Here is a 25623-nt window from a genome sequence, read left to right as displayed (position 1 = left end):
CATTATGTGTCGATGATATTAAAAGGGGGCAACAGATACCAGAGGAAAGGTGAAACTCAGGAATCTAAATTGACCTGAAAACGCCATGGCTAAAATTGAAAAAGCCTAACAGACAAATAATAGTACAAAAGAAACAACAAAAAAACAACAACTAAAGACTGAACAACACAAACCCAACTTAAATTGAGGGTAATATCATGTGATACGGAAGGGTAAGCAGATCCTGCTCCACATGTGGCACCCGTCGTGTTGCACAGTGTTATTACAAACCCGGTAAATACTCTGAAGTAAAGGGAAGGGCATTGTAGTAACGACGTAAGAAACATATCCAATTTCATCAGTGAAATGGATATTCCATAACGGTCAACAAACTGGTCCGTAAAATTTATTTAATGTAGGTTATGTGATATAGATACAATTGAGGTTTATTCCTGAAAAAAAATCATGAGCCCGGAGGGCGAATGGTTTGTTTTTCATGAATCAACGCTTATCTATTGTATCAATATCTTAAACTATTGTGATAATGTCTTTTAAAAATTAGCGTCTATTCTTAATTAGAAGGTATTGTAAGTGAGTATAAATAACCATAGTTCGTGTCAAACGATCCATTACAATAAATTAGATATCACAATTAAATGGTTAAAAAAATACAAATATATTATAACACAACACGTATGCCCTTAAAGATCTTCATATTATCAGGCATTTTAATGTTATCTGTTTTTACAAATACAAACTTATTTCAATTTAAATTGAATTTTATGGAAATGGAGAATATGTCAAAAGGGCAACCCTACAACTAACATTTATGTAAATAGTGCATATACTTTGTAGATTTCCGAAATTTTAAACAAGAAGCCTAATTCTAAGCACATCACGATTTTCTTGCAAAGGGATTTGCACAGGAATTACAAAAGAATTCAGTGATTCGAACCTAATCAGACAAGTCCTTGCCATTAACTCTTTTATCTTAACTATGAATCCTCGTGGCTATCAACTCCTTCTGTACGTTTGCCTATTTTGTATATACAAAGGTACAAGCCCTGTGTGTCCGTTGTACCGATGTATATCATATCATAGACTTTTGAAATCGTTACCGATTGGTAGCCCAGAGGTTTCTTCGATATGTTGATGTTAGAAACACGTCACAGAATTCATGGATGGGTTTGATTCCCAGTGAAGGCATATAGAAATTAAAACAATTAAGGTAAGTATTTAAAATAATTCCATTTGTGAACAGAAATCAGTAAATTAGTCAATTCAAACTTAATGATATTAGACACAAAAAGGAAACAATAGAAGATAATCTGTTGAGTGCATTTCAGCGACGGATTTAGAACGCGTTGATTCTAGAAAAAGAATCCACATGTAAATGAATAGGCTTATAGAATTATTTAAATTTATATATTTTAACATTTTGTAACAATGTTGTACCTTCAATAAAAAAAAAAACATGAAGCAAGCTTTTAAATGGGCACTTACTGTCAAATTCAATGTCACCGATTTGACTCAAATTCTCATATTTGATTTATAACAATGTAAAACATTTATCCATATTATCAAAAGTCTAAACTAAAGAGTTTACAGAGCATGGGATAGATAATATATAGGTTCGTTTCGTGTGTATTTGAGTCCAGACGCTATCTAATTACCTATCGATTTGACCTCAGATGACCATATAAGCGATGAAAACATAAATAAAGATATGAATAGATTAAACCAACACGTGGATTTGGATTTTTATAGGTCTGTTTGATTTTATTTTATAGATTAAATATAGATGTTTCTCATTGTTTTTAACCGTATAAGTATGATTTTATGTGCATCGAATTAGTAATCAAATGATTTACCGTAGTTTCACTTTCATTGTTGACATTCTTTTTTATTAAATAACCAGTACACGTACAATGCATGCGTTGTCAATCTCTCGCTAGGGGTTAAATTGCAGTTCACATGAATACGGATTTAAAGAGGTCGACTCATTCACTTGCAAGTGAATTACTAATTATTAATCTTTCTTAGCGTAATTTGACAAAATTGAACCTTTTTGGCTGCAAAAAGTGAATTGTTATTTCACTATTTCACTTTTATTATTGATTGAACAGAAAACCAAACTTGAGATTCTTTATATACCTCATAGCTAGTACCTGTTTAAAGTTTTTATCGTGGCTTTGTCATGTATACATATGAGGTAAAAGCGAAGGTCAAATCTAGATTGTTAAATTTACCTATGATTTTGAGCTCAATTTCAAGGTCATCAGCCAATGACCTCAAATCAAAAGACTCTAGGTCTCCACCTTATACTGTTAATTAGTTGTATTACCATATTAGATATAAAAGGGGGAAAACTCGCCTCCAAATAAAAGTTACGTGTTACAGCATTTCGCAACTAACAATTGTGTGAAAATATTTTGTCATATCTTATAAGATTTCTGAAAATAAGAAATAACGAGCCAAAATCAAAATTGTAAACATGACCTTTGACCTTGACCTCATTTTATTTTTTTGGGACCAAGGATCTGAAATAAAAAGACTCTAGGCCTTTATCTCTTATGGTTTATCAGTTTTAAATACATTTCAAAATTTCAAATACAAAAGGGGAAATAATTCTCATATGGAATCTCTATACGGTTGGGTCAAAATAAAACAGAATATCTTGAATATAACGAGCAATTTGGAAACATACATTTGTCGGTTTCTTATACGGTTGCGAAGCCTTAGAGATAACAAGAAAAACAGTGTTCGGGGAGATAACTCTTATATGGGAAAGCATTCTATTAAGAGGTGTCAGTTTCAAAAGCGTATTTAATGTTTGATATCACATTCCAAATATCTAAGCGACATCTTGCTTAAAAAAAAAGCAAAGGAAAACATTTAAGCGGAAGAAAAAAAAATAAGAATCAGAAGAAAAGCAATAGTCTTAAATAAACAGTTTACAGGTCATAAGCTCTATATTATGTAGCTTCGTGTCATGTGTATTTTAGTCTAGACGCCATGTAATGAAATATCGAGTTGACCCCGAACACCTCCGATGATCGTTTAAGCCATATAAACATAGATATAGATATAAATAAATTAAACAATTCGTGCAATTCGATTTTTTAGGCCTGCTTAATATCGTATTATAGGTTAAAGTTTTATCATCGTTTTTACAGAATAAGAATGAGTGTTTGTGGATCGAATCAGTCAATCAAATGATTTACCTTTGTTTCATTTGCAACGTTGACATTCGTTTCCTTTAGATAAATTAACACGGACAAGTCATGCGGTATCCATTTCTGGCTAATGGGTTAGATTGGAAATCACAGGAATTAGGTTTCAATGATGTCGAATTTTTAACTTGCAAGTGAATAATTCATCATCAATGTTTTTTAGCTTATTTAAAAAAAAATTGAACCGTACTGGTTGGGGTAGCTGCTCACAAGGAAGCTATTAAACCAAGAGTTCCAAATGGTGAAGTTGAAATCATCCCTTCGTACATTTTACGGACGCCATCACGAGTTGGTTGACCGTTATGGAATAACCGTTTCACAAATGATATCGGATATGTTCCTTACGTCGTAACTACAATCCACTTCTCTTTCATGAATGTGACCTACCGAATTAGACTATTTACCGGATTTGTTATCACATAAGCAACACGACGGGTGACACATGTGGAACAGGATCTGCTTACCCTTCCGAAGCACCTGAGATCACCCCTATTTTTTTGGTGGGGTTCGTGTTGTTTATTCTTTAGTTTTTTATGTTGTGTCATGTGTGCTGTTGTTTGTTTGTCTTTTTCATTTTTAGCCATAGCGTTGTCAGTTTGTTTTAGATTTATGAGTTTGACTGTCCCTTTGGTATCTTTCGTCCCTCTTTTCTTGCTAAAGCGAAAAATTATTTTACTATTTCGCTTGCTTGAATCATTGAACCAAGAAAAATCATTTTTTTTATGTTTTTTTTTAGATCTCGTAGCTAGTGTCCCTTTGTTACGGGTACAAACAAAATTTGGTGAGGTTCATCACAATTTACTAGTGCTCAATTTACCCATTTCGTAGATGGTTTTATAAAAATGAAGCCAGTTTGAATATATATTTCGGACCGAAAAGAGTACATAACATATCAAATAACAATCTAAGAAAATATAAATTGATAACAGGCTGTTAACAAAAGTAAACATTTCTACTGCAGATGAAAAGAAGAAATCAGAGATAGATGTTGATAACGAGCAAAAATCATCGCCTAAAAAGAAATCTATGAACAAGGATGAAACGAAAAGAAATAAGGCTGAAGAAGGTACATATAATATTAACAGCAAATATAGAACAATGTTCAGTGGTAAAGGAAAGCTAAATCTGCTACTAAACAAATGTTTTGGTAAAAGATTGACTGATTCTTCTGATGGAAGCAGGAAAAGAAAATCTAGTCATGATTCTGAATATATAATTAATGTCTTAATCAAATTTACGAGCCAAAAAATCTTGTACATTTGGCTCCCCTTTCCCAAAGCGCCAAGCTCCACCAAAAAGTAAGCATGACCAAAATTATCATTTGACCGATTTAGGAGTTATAGCCCTAAAAGGTAAATTTTTCACAATTCAAGAGTTATTGAAATCAGCTTTTTTACATTTTTTTTGTATTTTTTTGTAATCTATTCACAAAAATCGTCTCCTCTGGGAATACTGGGTCAAATCATTATATACAGATATAACTGTAAACAGCAAGCACATTTAGTAAATTAAGATGTACACGTAAGTAAGCATGACCAAAATTGTCAATTGACCCCATAGAAACAAAGAAATTGAGAATTTCGTCATGAATTCTATTTTTGACTTTTGATATTGTAGGGTGTCCTTTGTTTAATATGCACTGCAGCACGTATACAAATTTGAGCGACACATGCTCTTGAGAGCCTCTAATTTTAGTATTTGGATGATTGGGTTGTTAAAAAGCATATCTGACGAAAACATTGACGTTCAGTATCTTTGTTTGTTGTTGTACAGTTATAAGTAGTGTCTCCTTTTAAGATAGTCAATGTCGATATAAATGGTAAAAGAAAGCTGTTGAAAGAAAAATTATATAAGACAGATTAAAATGGTTTGACTGTTAGGTTTGAATATTTCAGTGACATTGAAATAAAGTAGAAAAAATAGACTTACATGCAAACACCAGTACACAAAATACAAAAAAGAAAACTTAAGACTGAGCAACACGAACCCCACGGAACTTGGAGTGGTCTCAAAAACGATAACCATTGATTAACACTCTTCTGACTTGGGACAGCGCTTACACGATGTGGCGGAGTTTTACAGTATATGATGCCTTTCGAATGTCTGGGACAATAGCGCTTAAATCATAAGATCAATACACAAATTATTAAAAAAAAAAACACGAACAGCGGCAAAACATTGTTAGAGCGTAGGTTCTTTACTTTTAACATGTTATTTAGTGATATTCACAGTCAATTACAGATTGCATATTTTGGCTTTAATATTGATTCACTTATAGGGTCATTGCATCGGAAATAAACACATCTAGTATACCCCACGCAACAAAGTTGCGGAGGGTATAATATTTTTGACCGGTATGTCCGTCCATCCATCAGTCCTGTCTGTTTCTTGTCATTGCAACTTCTCCCAAACCACACAACAGAATTTCACGAACCCTTTTTAGATAATAAGGACATACTATGTAGGTGTGCATATCGACAGGAAATTACAATTCAATGTTTTCTAGGAGTTAAGCCACTTTGAACTTATTTGCTTTAATGTACTACTACAACAGTTTGTCATCGCAACTCCTCTGAAACCACACAAAAGAATTCCATGAAACCTTTTTTTATAATAAGGACATACTATTTTATTGTGCATATTGACAGGAAATTACGATTATTTTTTTTAGGAGTAACGCCCCTTTGAACGTTCTTGTTACAATGCATTACTGTAACATTTTGTGATCGCAACTCCTCGGAAACCAGACAGCAAAATTTCATGAAACATTTGACATAATCAGAACATACTATGTAGATGTGCATATCGACAGGAAATTACGATTCAATTTTTCTCCCTGAGTAACGCCCCTTTGAACTTACTTGCTTTAATGTACTACTGCAACAGTTTGTCATTACAACTCCTCTGAAACAACAAAACAGAATTTCATGAAACCGTCTAAGGTAATAAGGACATACTATGTAAATGTGCATATCGACAGGAAATTACGATTTAATTTATTTTTCTAGGAGTTACGCCACATTGAACTTACTTGCTTCAATGTACTACTGCAAGAGTTTGTCATCGCAACTCTTCTGAAACTACACAACAGAATTTCATGACACTTTGTATGTAATAAGGGCATTGTGCATATTAACAGGAAATCACGAATCAATTTTTTTTAGATACGCCCTTTTGAAATTACTTGCTTCAATGTATTACTGCAATAGTTTGTCATCGCAACTCCTCTGAAACTAGGCAACAAAATTTCATGAAACCTTTATAGATTATAAGAACATACTATGTAGTTGTGCATATCGACAGGAAATTACTATTCAAAAAGGAGTAACACCCCTTTGAACGTATTTGCTTTAATGTACTAGTGTTACAATTTGTCAACGCAACTCAGCTGAAACCACACAACATAACTTCATGAAAACTTGTTATGTAATAAGGGCATACTATGTAATTGTGCATATTGACAGAAAATCACGAATCATTGTTTTCTAGGAGTTACACCCTTTTAACTTACTTGCTTCAATGTACTTCTGCAACAGTTTTTAATCGCAACTACTCTGAAACCAGACAAAATTTAATGAAACCTTTTGAAATAATAAGGACATACTATGTAGATGTGCACATCGACAGGAAATTACGATAAAAAAATACTCTAAGAGTAACCATCCTTTAAACTTTTTTGCTTTAATGTACTACTGCAACAGTTTGTCATCGCAACTCCTCTGAAACCAGACAACAAAATTTCATGAAACCTTTATAGATTATAAGGACATACTAATATAGTTGTGAATATCGACAGGAAATTAAGACTCATTTTTTTCTAGGAGTAACACCCCTTTGAACATATTTACGTTAATGGACTAGTGTAACAGTTTGTCAAAAAAAACCTCTAGGAGTAACGCTCCTTTGAACCTTTTTGCTTTAATGTACTACTGCAACAGTTTGTCATCGCAACTCCACTGAAACCAGACAAGACAATTTCATGGAAACTTTTTTTAGATTATAAGGACATACTATGTAGTTGTACTCATCGACAGGAAATTACGATAAAAAGAACTCTAGGAGTAACGTTCCTTTGAACTTGTTTGCTTTAACGTACTACATCAGTAGTTTGTCATCATAATTCCGCAGAAACCACGCAACAGAATTTCATGAAATCTTTGAGGTAATAAGGTTATACTATGTAATTGTTCATATTGACAGGACATTACGAATCATTTTTTTTATTAGGAGTTACGCCTAATGAACAATCAGAGAAATGTTCCATCAAATTAAATGTCTTACAACGAAAAATGTATGCGACACATGTAAGAAGTCAAATTCATGGTATAAGTCTTTAAAAACGAACTACATGAATAGAGGGAAAAAGAATATTAAATTTGATAATTTTAAAGACGAATATTTTAACCATAGAATATTATTAATAAGTGTGTACTTGTTTTTTTTGGATTGAAGTAACATCTGGAAAACACATATTTACCTGAAGGGAAGACTAGATAAATTATGACGATAAATTCTGATCAACATAAATTGAGATTTTCCAAATCCAATTTTGGCATTAATTGAAGGAAGCGTTATATAGGCATAAATATTTTTAAGACTGGGTAACTCATATTGATGAGAGTTATATAAGATGGTTGATGAGCATGCCTTTAACGCCCTAGGTGTGTAGATAGTAAGTTATGGAACAGAAAAGTTGAAACACGAATAGCAAACATCTACTATTAGGATGAAATTTAAAGATATCTTAGATGATACTTTGAAGTTGACTTTAAAACAAAATGATCCCCGTGTTCAAGATATGTCGTTAGAAGATAATGCCTGGTTTAACAAAAATACTTTAAGAGACATCATTTATGCAGTATAACCTCTTGATATCACAAAAGAACTATTGCATATTTATTGTTGAGATTTGCTACTTAAGTATTTATAAACTTTAGGTAAAAAATCGAGAGAAACACGACCTAGTATATATTTCATAGTTAAACGAGACGTCCATGTTTTGATGGAATATTATATATTGTTTAAAGGACCTGCAGAATCCCGCCTCCCTGTGCGTGATTTTCTTGCTGTATTGAAACCCTTTGGTCGCATTCTGCTGTTTGATAAAGTTTTTGTCCCTTTGGCACATTCCCCGATTTCAATTCTAAATTTTATTAACGCATAGTTGTTTATATAATGGAAGTTTATGCGACTGTCATACAAGCGAGATGTTTAAATATCTATAAAACCAGGTACAATCCACTATTTACTCCTAAGAAAATGTCTATACTAGGCTTATAATAGTTCTTGTCCATTTGTTTGATGTGTGAGCTTTTTCTTTTGCCTTTGATTATGGACTTTCCGTTTTTCACCAAATTACCCAAAGTTTTAGTTAACCCGGGTTCGTTTTCTATCAATCGATTTCTGACTTTTGAACAGCGATTTACTACTGTTGTATTTTTTATGAGGAGATATTGTTAGTCGTGGCACTTGTCTCCTTACAAGATGCTTTATTGCGTTTCGTTAAAATAAGTTGGTTAGAACTTCTATTTGGTTCTTACTTAGGTCAAGGTTAAAAAAAATCAACATAAAGTGTTGAGATCAAAGAGTTAGCATAAGTCCGTCAACAAACCGTAAAGTCAAGAATAAAAAAAACGTAATGCCAAAATATAAAACAAAATCTGGAATACAGTTGTTTTCATGTGACAAAAATAAAGGCATCCTCACTTCCATCACATTCTTAGCAAATGGTTGAAAAAGGAAGATTTAATACTTCTGAATAATTTTTGGAAATGTAAATCTAATCAGTAAGTCATCCCCAATTAAGTTAAACGGATATTAAAAAAAATTCTCTACTACCCCTGCAAAATAAATATTTCGAAAGAGCTTCTAACTTGAATAAAACAACGATGCATGCGCTCCGTCTATCTGGTAAATTACTACATCAAGGGGTGCGAAATTAACGTTTTATCTGGTGAAAGACTTGATTCCAGAATTGGCATATTAAAACATGCTTTATGTACAAAACAGTAAATGAAAACTATACACAGGTGCCATATAGCATAATGACATTCAATCTCATATGTGGAAAAGAAACTGGTGCAGAAAAATTGGTACCGTTTATGTTATTATAGCATTTTTATTTAAAGGGAATTCGTGTTGTAAATACTCTAGTCGTTTATATAGCGGTGTTTCACTGTTTTTTTTATCGTTTGTTTTTCATGGCTTTGCCAGCTCCAACCTCAAGAGCCTTTTTAATGTCCACTTTGCATGTATAGGTAGGGAAAATGTATCATACCGTAGCAGAGCATATTTCACTAATAAATCACGCGGTTTAAAATCCTCGGTACATCTAACTTTTGTTACTTTTATACAATATCAATTGAATGAATCTAACATACACGACATAACAAATTTATGCACAAAACAAATGTTGGAAAAGAAACATTGAAAAAGATGAAGTATTTTATATTCCTTTCAGAAAACAACCAACAAATAACCCTCATGCGAACAATCTGAACATCGTGTATCTAAGCATATCCTGTTATACCTTATAATGTGTAGCGACATTATATAAATAACACATAGCTGAGAGGGTGATGGATCAGATTGGTACCCGGAGAGGGGTACCAATCTACTCTATCATCCTCTCAGCTATGTGTTATTTAATTTATTATACTGAATGTCCTATCATTTTCATCATTTACAGATACATTTTATTTAAAAGTAACATAACAGGTATTATAACAATCAACAGAATTGAAGCAGATGTTTTATTTTTTTTTATTTTGACATGCAGTCAAATAATAGAATCAGAAGTAAAATGTAGAACTTGAGCATTGTCTTTAATAACTTGATCATGTTGATGTAAATTCACTTCATAATTCTGTAAATTATCGATTTTTGATTGCATGGTCGGGACGAGAGGGTAACTTTCAAAAATATTATCATCCTCACAGTCATGTGATAGAGTAAATTAACACCCTCGTATTAGCCAATCAAAATACGGCATTTTAACGTGAAGTATAACAATTATAGATGTTACATAATAGTTCTCGATGCATTTGCTGAAATTATTTATCTCATTGGAACAAAGCATACAATAAGCGTATGTAAATATTGTGATAAGATTACGTTTTCTTTACAGAAAAGCCAGGAAAACAGCACATTTACATTGACGCAATGGAAATAAAGTGGTGGATTGAAACCATCGAAAAGCACCTTAAACCCTTTCATAAAGATTTTGAAACGAATCCGGAAATAGAGAGGAAATACTTAGACGAAAAAAGAATAATTGAACAAAAATTAATTGATAAGCGTAATCAAGTTTGCTTGTTTGTTTATATGTTAAATGCTCTTTTGATAACACTCGTATTTTCCCTGACACAGGTGGATGCATTTACAGGTTCTTTGTCTATTTCGTGGTCCTGTGGAGGGAATCAAGATGAGATTTCCCCTATAGCCATACTCTTCGCTCTTGTGTTTGGTGCTCTTCTTTTGATTCAATTTATCTGTATGATTATTCACAGATGTATTACGCTTGTTAACATTGCAGCAAAGACACAAATTTGTACATGTTGTACATGTTGTAACAACAAAGTAACTCCAATTTCGGTATGATTGACATCGCATTATAATCATACTTTATTATTTTCACTTTTTTGGTTTTCTTCTTGTGATTCAATTTATCTGCATGATTGGTCATATGCTTGCTTGTAAAATATTGCAGCAAAACACATATTGTTGACAACAAAGTAATTCAGAACAACTAATGATTGACAGCGGTTTATATTGTTATCTAGTTTTGTTTGGTTTTCTCCTTTTGATTCATTTTATCAGTATGATTTACTACGCTTATACATATTGAAGCCAGTTAACTAACTTATAACCCCAAACTCAGCCCTACATAAGTTATGAATGACAAAAAATGATAATAATACTGTAACTGTAATTTGTGGAATTGTATGCGAGTGTCATACAAGAGAAAGTTTAAGTTAGTTATAAATCAAGTTTAATCAACAGTTTTTACATAAGGAAATGTCTGTCCAAATTAGGTATATGACAGGTGTTATCTTTCGTTTGATGTGTTTGAGCTCTGATGTTTTGCCATTTGATAATGACCATTCCGTTTTGAATTTTACTTGAGCCTTTTATTTTAACAACACCGAAACATGATCAACTATCATTCCTGTATCAGCGTCGTAGTTTCTCTGATGATATCGCCATATTTGTTTTGTCAATAACAAATGGCGCGGTAGCATACAAAACATTTATTTATATGCTAAGTTTTATGAATTATGCTTTCATACATTGTTTAATACAACATGTACAAACGACTTACAAATGATATAACCAATTAGCAACAATTGTTTTTTTTATTATTGATTTTATTTATAGGAAATACTTTTAATTTTATTGCAGTTTTTATGTTTTTTTAATAATTGCAAGACATATTAAAAAACAATAAAAAAATGTATTTTAGGGTTTAAAGTTAGAAATATTTGAAATGTTTATATGGATTTAACAAAGAGTTTTCTTTATTAAAGTACCTAACATATGTGTTTAACACGATATTATTAATGTTTGTGGGACACTTGAAGTGGACGTGGTTCCGGTTATCATCCACGGTGATTACACGTGATAACATAAAAGAAATAATTGCAGTCAGAAAAAAATGACTGTGGACTTTTCACATTAATTATATCATACTAATTTTTTTGTCAATTACACGACAGATCGAAATTGCCTGTTTTTAGACCAGTTTCAGACATACCTGCTGCGGGTAATGCTCAGATTATTCAATGGCGTTTTATTTAAATCTGTTCAATCTATTTACAGAGTGTTAAGTAGGTTTTTTTTACCTGTACATACCAAAAGTAAACTGAGTTGACAGCAACTAACTGTTTGACCAGTTCTGAATGAACCGCATTCAAATATTCTGAAAATTGACTGACACACTGAACAGCAGAATAGAATATTCTTGCATGTGATATGGTTTGTTTGTTTGATAAACTTCTAAAAACAATTGCAAGATTGTATTCATATTGTTTCTGACATCATTTATCGTTTTGATAATACAATTGTCCCATTCTAATTTGTTGAACTTCTACTGTGCAGTGAGAGAATTTATCATAAATGAGTTTCTATTTGCTAGGATAGTATCGGGAGTTTTAAGAAATGACTCTTCCGGAGTACATGAGTTAACTCCACTTTGATATTTATCTGAATTCATGTTGCTCAATCTGAGCTGTAATACAGTATTAAAAAAACTGAGAATAGTAATGGAGAATGTGTCAAAAAGACAACAAGACGACCAAAGAACAGAAAACAGGACTGTATTATTTTGACTATTTGTCTGTTTGCTTTTTTTCTCTGGCCAGTATAGTATGCTCCCATAAAGTTATCATACCTAGAACAGCTTAAATCGTTAAAGGCCAAGTCCCGAGTGAGATAAAATCTCAGCTGTATAATGAATTGAAAGGAGTTCACAATACGTTTTAAAAAGAAGCCACAGATCTAGACAACACATAATGGTCTAATTCATAAGTCGAAAACTAACAGACAACGCCATGGCAACAAAATAAAAAAAAAAAAACGCCGAAAAGACAAAACAACAATACACAAAAGAATATAGAAAATTAGATATTGAGCAGATTATTCCTCTAGCAAAATTGGGTCCTATATCATGTGCTTCGGAAGAGTAAGCAGATCTTGCTACACATGTTTTATTTGATTATTACAAAAATCTAAATCTGCAGCTCACATAAGGGTAAAAAAGGACGGGATCGTGGTAAAGATAATGCATCAGTCGTCATCCGTGATTCAAATATTTCATAACCGTCAAACAACTCGTGATTGTTGCTGTAAAATTTTCGAAGGGATGATTTCAACTTCAACACTTGGAACTCTTGGTTCATCAGTTTCCTTGTTAGCAGCAAACCTCTATCATGACAGGCAAAATTACAGCAAAATTCAAGTATTTGTGATAAATGGAATACTATTTATATACTATAACTTATCTTAGGCACATCACATCTTATGTTATGAGTAACAACTCTTTAATTATGCACGTGTTGTGTTGTATTGTCAATTTTCGTCGAATTTTCATTTAATTGTAACATTTTGTTGGCCATTTTTACTTTAGCCGCCTCTTGATCCAGAAAATATTTGTGTCTATGGGTTCAATATAATTATAAACACAATTTCAAAATGTAAACTGTGGCAATATACATGTAGTAGGGTGCCCAATCAACCAATTTTATCGATTTGCCTTAACGGAATAACACACGGCTATATTTTATATCGATGGAAAGAGGAGAAAAAGCCTCATCGAAATAGCGTTGTCGTCGTTGTCTGCCGTGGTCACGTTTTTTTTTTAAATCAGGGTCAAAGGTCAAAGCAAAAAATCAAGAAAAATGCACAGTAACATTTAAATAGCTTGTTTCTCCTACATATATTCGTTTTGAGTAAAATTAAAACAACCAATTTATAGAAAAATATCTTCTGTATCTACATTTAAAACTTATTATATATTGTTATCGCCATAAATAACTTCAGATTGACTTTTTGGCATATAGGGTGCAAATTTGAAATTTTAAAACAGCTGTTAAATAACAGTGACCTTGACCTATTTCAATTTCTAAGTTTGAATTTGTTGTATTCAATTCGGTACAAGTACGATCTAAAGATGTTTTTTAGATCTTAACTTTTATCATTTGTCGAAAAAAAATGTGATTTTCACGTCTTCTGCTAGTAAGGTGTTTTGTCAATTTATAGGTTAAAATCAAATTTCTGTTATTGGGTGTGAAAGAGTATATATACATGATTTGTTTCGAAATTAACGTCGAATTTGGTTGAATATTATAAAACTCTGTGTATAGCTTTGCTTTACAGAAGTAAACATTACTGCAAACAGAGAAAAGGGGGGAAAGTTTTGAAAAAAAAACATGTATTAGAAACAGTTAAAACACCCTATCCTACATATACAGATGCCTAAATGAGTAACAATTGGCTATAATGTTTACAAGTATTTCAAAACTACAATAAGGGAGAGGGTTATGTCCAAACAATTGCAAACAAAATAGGCGTGAGAAACCAAAGGAACATTAAAAACTTATAAAATGAAGACAAGCAGACTTCAGCATGGCAAAAACACGAAAAAGAAAAACAAATGCAAATAGAAAATTATGATCGAGGCTAGTATTACCTACACTACATTCTATAGTCTCCCGTAGTTTCCCGGCCAAGGTCAGACAACATATAGCAGGTTTTATTATTATTATTTTTACATATCGTTCCCTACTAGATAGATTATTACTATATTTCCCACGATTTCAAAATTGAGTAGATGCTTTATTTAATGTTTAGAAAATATTATGGACTGCGTTATTTTCATTCGATAGCTAACAATGATTTTTAAGATGCAAACAGAAAAATGAAATCTTATACATCGTCATCTTCGTCGTCATCAATGTTTCTAACTACAACCACACGAGATATATATTTACATATCGACATATGTCATTCGCCTGACATGGACATACATCTATACATGATATATCTGTATCCATAGTCAGGAGCCTCTGGCCTTTGTTAGTCTTGTATTTTTTTAAATTTTAGTTTCTTGTGTACAATTCGGAAATTAGTATGGCGTTCATTAGCACTGAACTAGTATATATTTGTTTAGGGGCCAGCTGAAGGACGCTTCCGGGTGCGGGAATGTCTCGCTACATTGATGACCTGTTGGTGACCTTCTGCTGTTGTTTTTTCTATGGTCGGGTTGTTGTCTCTTTCACATTCCCCATTTTCATTCTCAATTTTATGATAGATTTTGTTCGAAGCAAATGCAACCCTTTGAAAACACAGAATTCCCGTTACAAGTACAAACTAAATCTTGCAGAAATTCGGGTGACATATGACCTTCGAGATAGATGGATACAAGTTATTCTTCTTTGCCCATTCTGAAGAGGAGAATGTTAAAGTAGTTCTGCTATATGGGAAGACATCAAAATTACGTCTGGAGTGAAGCTCTTATTACCTATTGTTTAAAAGTAGATTCACAAGGAGGAAGTTGTACAAGGGGAAATTTTAAATTGTAGCCAATTTTACGCTCAAATTGTTTAGGTCACAGTGATCTATTTTTAGTTTTGACTTGTGATCATTCAACCTGACAACAAGATCTCGAGCTGAATCTATAGATTCATCGATGTCACAATTAGAAAGGTTTGACAAATCGGTAAAATCATCTGGGCTGTCCTTCAAGACTAAAAAACAGTGCGCTTACTGATCCTAAACAGGGTCGAATACGTTGTATCGCATCATGTTACAGCATGTGCGACTGGTAGAAAGTTACAGATGGCAAACTGGAGACTTTTACATATTTCGTGGACAGGTAGAAATGCTAAAATCTTGCATACAAGTTGTAGTGTCTGTTTCAAACCATAGTTCATGTGTATGCTACATGGAGTGGATGTAAGGAAAGCATCAGATTAGAACATCTGTATCTTGTGATTTTGTTATTATCCTACCCTTGATTCCTTTCACAACTTGTCTCTTTGTATATGAATAGCATGCATATGTAAAATGATGCGAGTATCTACTTCATCGGGCGTACAAAATAATTCTTAAAACCTATTAAAATACTCTTCATGAGCTGATTTAGGGTCCTTGGACGTTATAGCTAGAATATAACTTCCTCGTGTATCATGGTAACTGTTGATCTACCCTGATGCTGAACAATCGATTCCCCAAGAAATCTGATTAAGGCCTGCTTGTTTTCACTGACTCAAAGAAACTTTTTCCAGTCAGGAATTAGACGACCTTCGATATATGACCTGAAACACTTTAACAGACGAACAAAAACTTCTTTCAGCTTTAAAAAAGACTTCAGTTGTGTCTGCTAGTGTAAGATTTGTAGCAAGAATGATGCTACAACATTTTGAAATCATCAGTACGAAGATGGTCTAAGTCTGAAGCATCATGCAATAAACTCAAAACTTTCCGTGCTCCCATAGCCTCGATAAAGCTTTTGTTTGTGCTTATTCCTCGCTTATTAATAAGCAATTCCATAGAAGAACTCTGACATATAACACACTTATCCCATTGTATCTCATGCCTACTTCGTTTCGGGCTTGATGGGCATAGTTTAACAGGACTGTAAATGTGTGCCATATTCCGGGTCTGAAACGTGACCGTAGGATTTGATTTGTATATTACAATTATAACAAAACTATCAATTGAAAAAAACCAATTAAAGTTATAAAAACCAAAAAAAAATATTTCCAATTACAAAACAACGATCTTCAAACTAACTGGACTATTCCAAATATACAATTTGACCATACAACAAGCAAAAAAAAAGAAATGAAGTTTGTGACAATTGTCCTAGTTAATGACCTGGTAGTGTAAGCTACAAAACGAATAACCGCACGAGAAAAGGCGTGTTTGAAACAAGGCAAAATTATCTCTAAATTTGTGTTTTAAATTGCTATTTTCTTCTCACCGATTAACATAACACGAAAGATATTTGGCACACATATGAACCATGTGTTATTGATGTAATCAGAGTCAAAATCCCGTGAAAGTAACACGCAATAAATTTTCTTTCGTTCAAAATGTGGTAAATTTCAGCTAAAAAAATAGTCTAACTAAAATCATGAAATACTTATACTTAAATTATATAAATCTTTTCAGCTTTCGTTATCTGATAAATTTAATTTTTAAGCTAACTGATCATGATAAGTATCATTTGAACAAATAACATGGAAAGCAATAATTTTACTTTTCGTGATGAAGATGGTCTGTATGATGAGGTATCTGTGGGTACCCTAAGAAACCACAAAATTTTGAAAAACGTGACCACGGGAGCATACGACGACATTCATGATTAAAAAATATAATGATTTTCCAATCGTTTGCATATAAATATAGCCGGGTGTTATCTGTTAACTTAAACTCGTTAACTAGACGTCTTTTTCGATACTGGGCACTCTACTAATGATATAGACAGCAAAATATAAAAATAAAGAAAAAGAAGTTTTCAAAAAAACAATAGTTTTGTCTTTTGATAACAATGAGCAATCTATATTTTCTTAAACCTATAAAAACACACGGTAGAATTTATTAACACGCCAGTGACATAAGACATTAGAATAGCAAAACATGTTACTTCAACAAAAGAACGTGAAACATTGAGGTTTAATATGATATATGTAACCATGTTATTGCAGGTACTCTCAATATGATTTAATACCCAATGACGAGAGGTTATAAACTGTCTGAAAAAGACTGTACGCAGTCAAAAATGTATTGGAAAGAGTATCATAAGGGCATTAATTCGGATCATTTATAGAATTAGAAAAATTATGAAAAACCGGAAAAAAACTGAAAAATATTATAACAACAGTTTGTCAATTTCAATAATTGTCATATATGTATAACTTAAGGTTTATCATGTCATGAATTATTACTGTTGACTGTTCGTGTAAAATGCTTATCAAAACCGGAAATCACACCGAATTTTTTACGGTGAAGTTGTTTATAGAGCCAGCAAATTTACATACGATCCAAATGTTAACTAGTTACTCCTTTGAATACGTTTTTTAATGGTTTTCAATGATAACCATGAGTAAATGTACATGTAAATGACTGTGACCCTTATTTATCAATTTAAAACTGTGTAAATGTAAAAATATCGTTTTATCGATCCATAGATTGATTTTGTATTTGAAAAATACATGTATATATACAGCTATACGAACAGCTATATGTACTCGTGATATCGTACTCTGTTTATATTTAGCAAACACAAGCAGTTATTTTCAAACATGGCCTTGTGCAATGCCAAGAAACAGGTATTGACGGATTGTAAAATCATTAATGCGCATAACAATTATGTATATAACAAAAACATTTAATTTGATTTTAATTACATGATAACAAAATCAATGTTTATACCAATGAAAATAATATTTCTAGTTCTAATTACAGTGTTGATTTGGTAAACTTTTAGAATCAGTATACTTAAAAAATCGATAAATTGAACCCGATCGTATTTTAATTTTTAGGCTCGGTAAACAACTTTTATATACAAATTATGATGTGCTATCCTGTTTGAAATAAGTTTGCTGCAGGTACGGCTAAACTTCCAACCCAAGGCTTTGTATCTATGGAAGAATTAAATAGGGTTTTAAGTAATGTGTGGTCACTAAATCCCTGACTTAATTATTTACCATGGCCAGTTATGCAATGATAACGTACATCGAAATCCCAAAAAATCGTCACTACAGACACGGGCAAAAGGAACACCAAAGTCCAAAAAAGGAAACATAACAATTCGAAAGGAAAAATCATCTGTTTGTCGTAAAGGAGTAGGTCCGGTAAGGACTCATTTTGGCCTCAAATTTCAGTTTCATCTGAAGAAAGATTTTGACCACTTTTTAAACACTTAAGTGTCTATTTCACTTGATTCAATTAGTTTTTGTCAAAGATTTTAACTGATTAAGTCATTAAAAACGATCCGATTGAAGCTCAAATATGAAAAATCTCTCAAATATGCCAAAAAACGTCACTTTTCAGATTGTTTTTGTCAAAAATGAAAGTGGCCGCATCCGTGTTCATCCACAACCTTTATATATGTTATGTATTATCATAAAATACAACTTACATTGCAATATTAAGGATGAACACGAATGCGGCCACTTTCGTTTTACACGGAAATCGTCTAAAATTTAACTAAAATGATAGAATTTTGAAGATTTCAGTAATTTAGCATGACTTAATGGTGCTACAACCCGATATATGTGCATTGTATTGTCAAAAACAGCCAATATTTATGTAGCAGAAGCATTCAACTGTCCAATAAATAACTAAAAGTTTACATTTTAACAATTTTGTAAAACTGTTATATTTTAGGGCCAAAAAGGGGTCTTACCGGACCTACTCCTTTGTGAAACTGAAACAAGTAAATCTAGGAAGAACAATTGTTACCGTTTATATTAGATTTTTAAACAAATTCCTTTGGATAAATTTCGGCTGTATATTTTGAAAACTTTATTAATTAACGAAAAAAACCCAAAGATAACTTTAGGGTTGTCAGACTTATCAATTAAATATAATTCAGACGTGTCTTTACTGAGTTTGACCATAAACTGTGATTTACAAACTTACAATAACAAGTCTGCTTTAAGGTAGCACAATACAAAGATTTTTTCACTCCCAATCAGACAACTTTAAACTGATTTGATTCATTTCATCCTTCTTTATATTTTATAAATGAGGTACCAAAAGAAAGAAGAAAGATTAATCTTTCAAATTGTGATAATTTCATTATGACATAATTATTACATAATTAATTATAATGTAATTAGTTGCTATATTGTGATGTCCACACTTGAATGAATTTAGCGTCTTTGTTCTTCATAGCATTCCAAAATATTTTATAGATTCTTGTACAACACAGCTTGACCTCGAAAACCGTGTCTCAGATTTCCAAAAACATCAAAAGAACAAATTTTATACCCAATTGAATTGAGTGGTCTCTTATGAATTGAGGTTGCAAACGTCATTGAAGATTTATGAGAGAATAAAATACTATAGGAAAAATCTGAGACACGGTTTTTGAGGTCAAACTGTTTTTTGCAAGAATCTATAAAATATTTTGGAATGCTATGAATAACAAAGAAGCTAAATTCATTCAAGTATGGAATATTTTAAAATGATACATAAACAAATTGTGTTATTTTGTTTATAATCTTCAAGTGTTTACATTCTTTGAATATTTTGAAGGGAAACTGTACTAAAGAATAAAAAAAAAAAAAAAAAATAAGAGAAAGAATTCGTTGCCATTGAAATGTTACAATAGTATATCGTACGTGAACTCAAAGGTAAAGAACAATTTAAAGATTACCTTATTATTATCATTCTATTATTAATTTGTCAGTGATCGATTTTGATTTGGAAATTAAATAATTAAATATAACAATTGAGGATAGTAAAAGTTATACATAACCAATTATACTTTTATTTTTTTTTGTATAACATACTTTTAAATTTTATTCAGTTAAAGTAAGTAACTAGACGTTTGATGGGAACTTCGTTGTTTCTAGTTTAAATATTAAGTAATCTAAGAATATTAGAAAGAAAAAAAAGTATACATTTATTTCCCTTGCCAGATAGAGGGATAAATAGTTTTATTTACCCTTTTTATTCATACGAAATCGCCACAAACTAAGGTATCAAGTCAATCGGCAAAACCAAAACCTGTTCACATATTGTGATCTATATTATAAGTTATATGGTTCACTACTGACCCATACGGATCCATAGAGTGTTAGCAAAGTCCATAGGGGTGAGGTCAGTAGTTAACCTTGTAACGAATTTATCGGACGCTGGACTTTTTCTGCGGCGTTTTGTTGAAAAATAAACAATAAAATACAGCAACATTAATAGATGACGTCGCCATTAACGCGTCATGAACCCCATATGAAACCCCGATAATCTGAAATGGAATTGTATGCCACTGTCATACAAGTGAGTGGTTTATCTAGCTATACAACCAGGTTTAATCCTTTTGTTTGATATGTTTGAGATTTTGATATTACCATTTACTTAGGGACTTTCCGTTTAGAATTTTCCTTGCAGTTCATTTCGGGTGGGGGGGGGGGGGGGAGGGGGTTGGAGTATTTTACTTTTTTGCATTTTGTAGCAATACCGAATCTTATTAAATCTTTAATTTCGTAAAAAGTATCTGTTATACCAAAATGACTGAAACTGAAAAAGTGACGAAACTCATTTTAAGTAAATTTTTATTAACCCTTTGTGTTACCAATGGACAATGTCACAAATATATGTGACATAGTTATGTAAATAAGAACAACATTTTATAATGTTCGTAGATTTTCCTCATGAGGAACGCTAAAATAAAACATTTGTTAACCAGGAATATCAGAATGCACATGACTCAAACCGATCGATAAAGTTTAGCCAGCTCAGCTCATCAATGGTCAAACTTGCCTAAGGGATTTAGCACCGTAGACTTTTTAAAATATAGCAATGGAAAATTATAAATACAGAAAGTAAAATACATGTCGGTATCGACATACTTATTATTAAACTGATGACATCCTTAATGACTAAAATTACACTAGAAATGGTATAATAATAACTCAGGGCTGGTAAGTGAGAAAGCTTGTTTGTTTGGCATATGCTAGAATGTTATAACAAAATTTTCCATATAGTCATATACCAATTAATATTACAAAGACGCAAAAACCCAATTGTTTGAAATTGACTGTTTAGTAAAGTAAAACATAATAACTCATTCAATTAATTCAAGACAAGGTGTGAATGTCCAATATTTAACATCTACAACATATGGATAAAAGGTAATATATTGGTAATTTATTTTTATAAATAATGTTTGAAGCTGTCTACACCAAGTGATTGTTTGTCATTGATGTGTGAAATTTGTCTGAGTTGTTTCTCTTTGATGATTTAAAAACAACTCTGAAACTTTAGTCTTGTAGCATATATATCATAGGTCTCCATGCTCTAGCAACTCGCATGCATGGAAACAATTAACCAATCTTTTAAAATAATTCAAAATATGTTAATCTTTTTAAATGATAATGATATAGTTACGATCTCAACATAGCATTTTGACAACGAACACTGTTAATCAAATCTATTATCTCAACTTCGTAAATCATGCCTGTACATAGAAAGACATCGTTATTAATTGGTTGTCGTTGGTTGTTGTTTTTATATATGTTTTTCGTTGATTGATTGATAATGAATCATTTTGACATTTTGACGTGTCGTTGCATTTTATGCGATAATGTCATTTTGCAGTGTTGGGACATTTTAAAGTTGACTATACTGTTTGTGTTGTTGAATGACTTACAGTGACTTAAAATTAAAACTGTTTTAAACCACGTGATAACACTTTGCTTGAAAATACAGTGCTCCTGTTTCAACGATATATGTAACAGGCAATATTATAGTTTTCAAATAAGTATCAGCTTAAAGGTTTTATTGAACGAAGTTTACTATAGTGTTTAAACTAAAGTGTAGTCACATATTTCGTAGGTTACTGAACACGTAAAATTTCTGGTCCAAGATATTTTCTCATGAGGTTGCATTCATATCGACTAGAAACTATGTACACATATTCATGTCCTTTACGATTTTATGTTTTTAGAATATATGCTCATAAAGTGCTTTTTTATTTTGCTGTTTAGGGGTTCGCTGAAATTTTATTTGATGATAGTTGGAGCAGAACATTGTGACCAATGGACATACCTTCATTTTATTTTAAAAATCGTTTTTTCGTTTTTTCTTTAAATTTATAATGATTAACATTGGTTTCTAAAAACTAAGTGACAACAAAAAACGAAAGCGTTGTTATAATTCAGGATATAATTCAGGATAGAGAGTGAAACAAACAAGCTTTTGTCAAGAGTACATCGTACATTTTGTACATGTGTTTACTTGATACCTATATTTTCAAGAACTAAGGTATTCTGTCTTTATAAGTTGTCTCTTTTTCCCTCTATTTCATTTCTAAAGACAAAATATAAATGAGCAACTGATACACTTTTTATAATGATTGTAAATCAAGTATTCCCCATCTGTCATTCGATTCAATTGAACATTCAAATGTTTAATTAATCGGTAAAAACTTCTTAATTTTTGGTCGGACAGTTATTATCACATCTGCACGAGAACCAGTGCCCATGTCTCCTAAAACTTCAAGTATATCATCTTCAGAAATGATCTGGTTGCATTGATCATGAAAGACACCTTTTGTATAGCAGAAATCATCTCTTGTGTCATTTCTAGATATCAACTCATACCATTTTTTGGCGTGATTCTTGACTCCTCTGCTTGTAATGCCAACTGCGAGGTTATTAGGCGATGAAAAGAATGGCACATTCCACATAACTATGACACGCCTTTCAAGATTACCCACCAACCAAGAGACAATTCCACTGGTTCCTCTTAAGGAAAAGCCAACCTTGTGCCCGACCTAAAATGAAAAAAGTCAAGTCTGAAATTGGTTCTAAGAATCATTAACTGTAAAATGTGGAATTTATATGCCTATTATGCTTTATCGCAAAAAAACTGTAAGAGCGTCTGCATCACATGATATAGCTTTCAAGATACGAATACAAGTTTTGATTTGAAACGATCATTAAGATCTTTACAGTTCTTAAAAGACATAACAATAAATAATTATGTTAATTTCATTTAATGTCAATATACACACTTATTCACTAGGGATAATTCAGAACTGTTATAGCCCTTCACCTGGAGCAAATTAACATTTATTTTTAGACGTTCAGTAGTTGTTATTTTCCAGTACAGACGAACAACTTACAGAATAGTCTGCAATTTGTTTATGAATGAATATCAATTTAAAAAGTCCCATTCCTTACCATGACTTCCTTCATTTTAGTTCCCACGTTCTGTGGTGGCGATGCTAGACATCCTGTATTTATAGTTGCGTTTGGTTTTGAAAGTTCCATAGTTGTCCAGTTTTGAATATAAATTGTGCAAACACGAATGTAATTTTCTTTACTGTACGTGATGGAACTTCTGAATGAATTTCCAGGTGATGTAACCGATTTCAACTTCGGTTCTAAGTGCTTCCAATCTACTCGCTCACTATTTTTTCTATCTGACTGGTCTTTTATTTGCACATCTCCTTAAAAAATAAATTTCAATGGACTCAATGGAATACCTTATTGACGTTATGTGTAATGAATTATCATTTCATGTTTGTTCTTTTCACAGATTGAATAATATTAAATATGTCTGAAAGTTTTCACGAGTAAAGGTTATCTATTGGAAGACTGCCAATGCAGATATGTTTGCAGATAGTAAATGGACACAACGATGAGATGAATTATTATGAAGACCAGAAATGATGAATGCTAATCACGTATAAAAAGCATATTAAGATTCAAAAACTGGTTTGAATGTTTGCTAAACCTACTCTACATTCTAAGTTCAAACAGTTTTTATTAATGACAAATCGCACCAAGGAAGTAGTACTCTTTTACATGAAATCAGATATGGGATTCGGAATCAAGACTGGAATTTTCATTTTATAAATCCGTCTCCTTTATACACACTTCGTACTCTTTATTCTCAAGCATGGGTGGTATAACATTTCTTACGACATTATTACGCAAATTAATGAGTTTTCCCTTTTTTATTGCCTTTTGGAAGCTTGTAAGTATTTGCAATATTTTCTTTTTTCGTTGTTTAGTGTTGCTTTTGTCATAGAATTGACTAGACTGTATTAGTGAGGACTTTATAATTAGCAACAAAATTATGTCGCCTTGCTCCGCGGATTTTTGTTATATGAGTGTTTAGAATATAAGAAAAAGGATACCTTATAGAAATGACAGGGTGGCTTTGTTGAACAAGCAAAGAACGATGTTTTAGGTTTAGTAGCAGTGAAAAACGAATAGGATAACCAACATTATCTGTACCCTCAAACATGACCACTCTCAAGGGGCCTTTTAGCTGCATTTTTTTTATCCCGGGAATATATTACCTTAGCCGTATTTGGCACCACGTTTTGAAATTTGAGGTCCTCAATGCTCTTGAACTTTGTACTTGTTTGGCTATTGATAACTATTTAGTTGTAGTGTCCTTGACGTATACGCCTGAATATGTGTACTCCATATTGATGATAATGCATTCATTAAGTTTAATGTATTCCCTATTATGTACATTACCTGATTCCGAAAATCGAGTTTTCCTTCTTTTTGACATTGGCCCTGCCATCAATATTTTTTTTCGGTTTTGCACTTTATCTATTCCCTACAAATAACGTGATTTGTTCCCTACAATAGATAAATGCCACAGTCTATATTAGTGTAAATGTCATCAATATACAGTGAAATTGTAACAACTTATCAAGTGTTAATATGTTAATGCAAATTTAAAGTTAAGTGTAACACACAACGACGACAATAAGGAAATTAATTGTGTAATGTCAATTTGATTGATGTTTGTTGATTTAAAATACAAGTACATTTTATAAATACAAATATATCATTTAGAAAACAATGATATGCACATTGCGAATGTAATGAAATCTATGAACAATTTACCTTAGTAAGTTAATATATCGTTATTATTATTTTAACCAATGTGATGACACTCTCACAATCTTATATAATTTCAACTTTCATTTCTTGTTGTTTCGGTTTTCCTTGATATAAAAATAGTACACACTTCCGCACATATAAGGTATACGGTTTATTACTTGATTGGTGATTGATTTACATCATATCAGTTTAAAAAGACTACATTGCGGTAATAGATATGAGAAAAAAAACTAATGTCAATGCATTTTATTGGTTCATGTTTCATGTAATAAACATATATTATATTTAAAGAGTAGCCATTAATATCAAAG

At 32.0% G+C, this 25623-nt stretch overlaps 1 protein-coding gene across 1 annotated transcript; it reads right to left on the bottom strand.

Annotated features, from left to right (window-relative positions):
• Window positions 1-22587: 22587 nt before the first annotated feature.
• On the bottom strand, window positions 22588-25419 carry LOC143058406 (conoporin-Cn1-like). The gene is made up of 4 exons (XM_076231902.1): window positions 25316-25419; window positions 24938-25045; window positions 23627-23895; window positions 22588-23217 (listed from the first exon to the last, which is right to left on the bottom strand). Exons 2-4 carry the CDS (start codon window positions 24984-24986, stop codon window positions 22852-22854), a joined length of 684 nt encoding a protein of 227 aa, XP_076088017.1. The 5' UTR covers window positions 24987-25045; window positions 25316-25419; the 3' UTR covers window positions 22588-22851.
• Between the last annotated feature and the right edge of the window lie 204 nt (window positions 25420-25623).

The sequence above is a fragment of the Mytilus galloprovincialis genome, chromosome 14 (genome assembly GCF_965363235.1).
Source record: "Mytilus galloprovincialis chromosome 14, xbMytGall1.hap1.1, whole genome shotgun sequence".
Taxonomy (NCBI): domain Eukaryota; kingdom Metazoa; phylum Mollusca; class Bivalvia; order Mytilida; family Mytilidae; genus Mytilus; species Mytilus galloprovincialis.
The sequence above is the reverse complement of the archived record's forward strand: the minus strand, read 5'-3'. Positions and strand labels throughout refer to the sequence as shown.

What these genes read in the sequence shown, in the direction of transcription:
- LOC143058406 (XM_076231902.1), bottom strand. Translation starts at nt 24,986, where the DNA reads ATGGCAGGGCCAATGTCAAAAAGAAGGAAAACTCGATTTTCGGAATCA. An exon ending in AACTCGATTTTCGGAATCAG is followed by an intron (nt 23,896 to 24,937) that starts GTAATGTACATA and finishes TTATTTTTTAAG; the next exon opens with GAGATGTGCAAATAAAAGAC. An exon ending in CTAAAATGAAGGAAGTCATG is followed by an intron (nt 23,218 to 23,626) that starts GTAAGGAATGGG and finishes TTTTCATTTTAG; the next exon opens with GTCGGGCACAAGGTTGGCTT.